At 43.6% G+C, this 5,000-nt stretch overlaps 1 protein-coding gene across 2 annotated transcripts in view; it reads right to left on the bottom strand.

Moving 5' to 3' along the window:
• Nucleotides 1-5,000, bottom strand: part of Slip1 (SLo interacting protein 1) — a 136,442-nt gene that overhangs the window by 2,862 nt on the left and 128,580 nt on the right. For both annotated transcript variants that reach the window (XM_043014071.2, XM_043014072.2), the window contains exons 4-7: nucleotides 3,222-3,467; nucleotides 2,755-2,853; nucleotides 2,333-2,433; nucleotides 1,006-2,029 (exon numbers count right to left, since the gene is read on the bottom strand). In XM_043014071.2, coding sequence (XP_042870005.1) covers nucleotides 1,006-2,029; nucleotides 2,333-2,433; nucleotides 2,755-2,853; nucleotides 3,222-3,467 — 1,470 coding nt within the window. The remainder of the gene's footprint in view (nucleotides 1-1,005; nucleotides 2,030-2,332; nucleotides 2,434-2,754; nucleotides 2,854-3,221; nucleotides 3,468-5,000) is intronic.

Raw genomic sequence — 5,000 nt, 5'->3', positions numbered from 1 at the left:
CCGTTGTGTGTGCGTGTGTGTGCGTGTGTGTGTATATATATGTATGTATGTGTATATATATATACATATATATATATATGTATATGTATAAATAAGTATATATATATATATGTGTATATATGTATATATATATTATTATATATATATATATGTATATATATATATTATATAGTATATATATATATATATATATATATATATATATATATATACATATATATATATATACATATATATATATATACATATATATATATATATATATATATACATATAATATACATATACATATACATATACATACATACATACATATACATAAACATATACACAACAAATATGTGTGTGTGTGTGTGTGTGTGTGTGTGTGTGTGTGTGTGTGGTGTGTGTGTGTGTGTGTGTGTGTGTGTGTGTGTGTGTGTGTGTGTGTGTGTGTGTGTGTGTGTGTGTGTGTGTGTGTGTGTGTGTGTGTGTGTGTGTGTGTGTGTGTGTGTGTGTGGTGTGTGTGTGTGTGTATAATGTTGTATATATATTGTATATATATATATATATATATATATATATATATACATACATATATATATATATATATATATATATATATGTATATGTATATACATATATACATATATATATATATATGTATACATATACATATACATATACATATACATATACATATACATATACGTATGTGTATACGTATACATATACATATACATAGTTCAGTTCGTTTTGACTCATTAATTAGCTTAGGCCATGCAGTTGTGCTTAATGATCTTTAAATTTTTAGTTCCTGAATGAACCTTGAAGCGTGCACTTAACAGATATTTCTTTTTACAGAACATCTATGTAACTTCGCTGATGAGCCGATGTAAGTAGAATGAAGTGGAAGGTGAATGAATGAATGGCTGCGCGTGTGTGCATGCTGGCATATAAATAACTCTTATTTATTCACTAATATTCATTTACATGTTACTGAAGAGGACTGCTTGGTCAACTCACCTGAAGGGACTGATCGTGCGTGGGCGGGCAGAGCGTGAGGGTGGACTGCCTGAGGGCGGGGTCCTGGCCAAGGCTGAGCTCGAGCGTGGGCGGCGGGCGGTGCGTGCTGCCGGTGGAGTCTCCTGTGTTGTATGCTGACGACGAGTCCCTCTCCTCCTGAGGGGCGTCGGCGCGCTTCACCGAGTTCGTGACGGGCGTCGTGGTGGTGGTGGTGGTAGCTGTGGGGGCGGTGTGGGCGTGGGTGTGGGCGGCGGTGGGGGCGGTGTGCGTGGGGGAGCGTGGGTGTGGGTTCTCCCTCACCCATCTCTCCACCGAGTGCTGCTTCTCCACCGTCCTTCGGTCTCGCACGCTGCCCCCGCTGCTGCTGCTCGTCCCGCTGCCTCGCGTTCCCCGCCCGCTGCTCTGCTGCTGTTGCTGTTGCGGCGCCTGCTGCTGCTGAGGCTGCTGAGGCGGGGGCTGCGGGGGCTTCTGGAGCAGCAGCTGCGGCTTGGTGGGTGGCATGAGCGTGGCGGGAGTCTGGCGGCGCCTCGTGCGTCCGGGCTCGTACGGGACGCAGTAAATCGGCTCGTCCGACTCGCTCACGTCGGGAATCGACTCGTAGATGTGTTCCGACTCCGAGCCCGCCGGCAGGGGCGTCCTGGCGGGCGGGCGGCACAATATATTTTTCACAGCCTTACTCTGCTGCTGCAGTTGCGGCTGCAGCTGCTCGAGAGGTAGCTTGTAGGGCGGCTCGGGCGAGCGCGGCCCCGCCTTGTGGCTGGCCTCCAGCTGCTCGCATTGGTGGGCGAGGTCGGCCATCTGCGCGTCGAGGGCGTGCATCTCGCGGTCTACCGTGCACGAGCGCCCCGCCGCCTCTCGGACCTGCGAGCCGCGCGACGACGTGGACGAGGCCGACGAGCACCTCTTGGGCTTCCGCTCGCACGACGACGACGATGACGACGAAGACGACGAGCGGCCGGTGTTCACGCGGACCTCCTCCTTCTTCTCGACGCTGTCGTTGCTCTTCAGGGAGTGAGCGGGGGACCTGCAACATCGCAGCGGGAAGTCAAGATACGAAACTCAAATTGCAAGTAATTGAGAGACAGAAAGAGAGAGAGAAACAAAGAAAAGCTCTGCGGCAAAATGGCAAGATTCACTGAACAAATATACAGTACACTAGCAAAATCAGGTGCAGTGCTCTTAAGAAAAACGAAGAAAAGCGATATTATTCCAACTAAGCAGAATGAACTAAAGGCAATGACTTGAGTCTCATCCCCTATACCTCCCCCCCCAAAAAAAAAAAAAAACCTACCAGAAAACACAAAAAACGAACACAAGAGGAACGCACCGGCCTGTGTGGAATTCAGAATTGGCGTCTAAAAGCTCGACCTCTTCGTCTTCTTCGACAACGTCCTCCAAGACCTCGCCCTCCACTAGGTCATCCTCGTCCTGGGGAAAAAAAAAAACGAAAATGATTAAGAATATATAAAAAAAAAAGAATTTAGGCAAAGGCTTACTACATCACATGAAGATAGTAATTTAAGAACATAAATCGGAATAAAACCGTAGAAACTAACCAAACTAAGGACACAAAAACGTACAAAATAAACAGACAACAAAATAAGGTAATTCAAAAAACATAAAACGGGAACTAAACAACATAAATATCACTTAAATCCTTTCAAAATATAATATAAAATCCAAAACAAGACAAGACAAATATGAAATACTAACAAATAAATCTGAATAAACCAGACAACAAGCACGTACATAATACTGAGTGCGCGAGACGAGGAGCGTCACCTTCGTCCCACAGCCGGCGAAGAGCTCCTCCGTCTGGGCCCGCGTCGTCAGCTCCACGCCGTTGATCTGCAATGTTGACAAACGGGATAAGATCGAAGAAATGGAAGAGTCGTTTTCGCTGTGCGATCGGAATGATTTGATGAGACTATGATTGATATATATATATATATATATATATATATATATATATATATATATATACATATATATATATACATATATATATATACATATATATATATATTTTCTTTCTTTTATTACTTTGATTAATATTGTTGCTTTGAGTAATGGTAATGATTATAAGAGTCTGGATAGGTACTATTACCAAAGCGTTGCCATAACGACCAAAAGAAGAAAAAAAAAAGTGAATGTAAATAACAGCAAAAAAAATGATCATCAAACAAATACTTAAAAAAAAAACACGCGAATCTCACCTGCAGGATCTGATCGCCTATCCTGAGCCGGCCGTCCCGACTGGCAACGGTTCCCTGCTCGATCTGAGACACCAGGACTTCTGTCACTACGCCCTTGTAGTCCTCCACGCCCTCGCCCTCGTCCTCCGCCACTCCGACGCCCTCGTCCTGCTCCGCCATGTGCGTGGGCGGGGGCGCTGGAGCGTTGCTGTAGTATAAGGTGAGTCCCAATTTCTCTTCGGGTGAATCTCGCTCTAGGATGATCTCCTGTGGTGATAAGGGCGATTATTGCGGCCTTTTGTCAAGGACTTTTGTTTGCGAATCTTGGCTTTGATTTTACGCCTTGTGTTTATCATCGTCTTCATTGTCTTAATCGTCATTATTACTATTGTCATCAGCATCACTATCATTAAAAAATATATAAATATTTAACTTTCACTTATGATTTTGCCTACATTTACATACATATGCTTGATTTGTATCTCCATTTGCATTATGCATTTACTCCAACGACCACAGTCGCCATAATCTCCTTTGACCATTGAAACATTAATCCATGTTCTCTTATCATATAAAACAATCATACAAACAAACAAAACATACATACATACACACACACACACACACACACACACACACACACACACACACACACACACACACACACACATATATATATATATATATATATATATATATATATATATATATATATATATATATAATGAAAAGGGAGGGGTCAGTTTGGATCGTGTGCCATCTTCTGAAAAACAACCCACCATCTCCTGCTGTGGGAGGGAAGGAGGGAGGGAGGGAACGAAGGAGATAGATGGAGAGAGAGAGAGAGAGAGAGAGAGAGAGAGAGAGAGAGAGAGAGAGAGAGAGAGAGAGAGAGAGAGAGAGAGAGAGAGAGAGAGAGAGAGAGAGAGAGAGATGTCTTGGGATATCCCGCCATACGTGTATCATCATGGCATTAAGCTACTTACAGTGACAGATGGGACTCCCAGGCAAGGCAAAATAAAAATACACAGGAGATGAAGAAGGCAAGCGAATATAAAAGGGAACGGTCAAGGGTGAACTTTGCAGAGACACTTGGAGGACAAGGAGAGAGATAAGAATGTTCTAGACGCTCCATTTCCCCGCCTCCCCTCCTCCCCCCCCCTCTCCCTGCTTTCCTCTCAGCCCCTCCCCAACCCTTACTCCCTCCCTCTTTCCTACCCCATTACGTTTTATTTATCTTTCTTATAATCTTTTTTTCTTAGGGGGGTGGGGGTGTAATATCACGCAATATCTGCATACATTAAATCGCGTTAGAACAATGTGAACATTTCTCTGGTTCAATCACCTCTAGATGTCAGCGTGGTCGTTATTTTGCATATTAAACGACGTGATTGTGTTACCCCAACGTCCTGAGTGTTGTTATGGTTTAGTGTGAAAATTTAATGACGTCACAAGAAACAAAGGAAATGCGTCATTGCCAATGGGAAGATTTAGAGAAAATTGATTATTTTCGATTTCGCATAGCGCACGCTGGGACGAGGATTTGTGCCAAACACCGGATTTTTTTGGGGAAAAAAAGGAGAGGAATAAAAAGTGTGTTATCTATTTTCGCTACGGTGTGCATCCCTGCTAACGCGTGGGAATCCCTAGCGATCTAGTTATATCACGGCTTCTGATTTATATTCCATCCGCGAACTGTACCGGGCGACAAAAATGAGCGTGAAATTCCTGAATCGTAAGTCTCTCTCTCTCTCTCTCTCTCTCTCTCTCTCTCTCTCTCTCTCTCTCTCTCTCTCTCTC

Source organism: Penaeus japonicus, unplaced genomic scaffold, assembly GCF_977035675.1.
Source record: "Penaeus japonicus unplaced genomic scaffold, GWHDUDI00000001_assembly GWHDUDI00000020, whole genome shotgun sequence".
Classification (NCBI taxonomy): Eukaryota; Metazoa; Arthropoda; class Malacostraca; order Decapoda; family Penaeidae; genus Penaeus; species Penaeus japonicus.
Note: the sequence above shows the minus strand (reverse complement) of the source record. Positions and strands in the feature narration are given on the sequence as shown.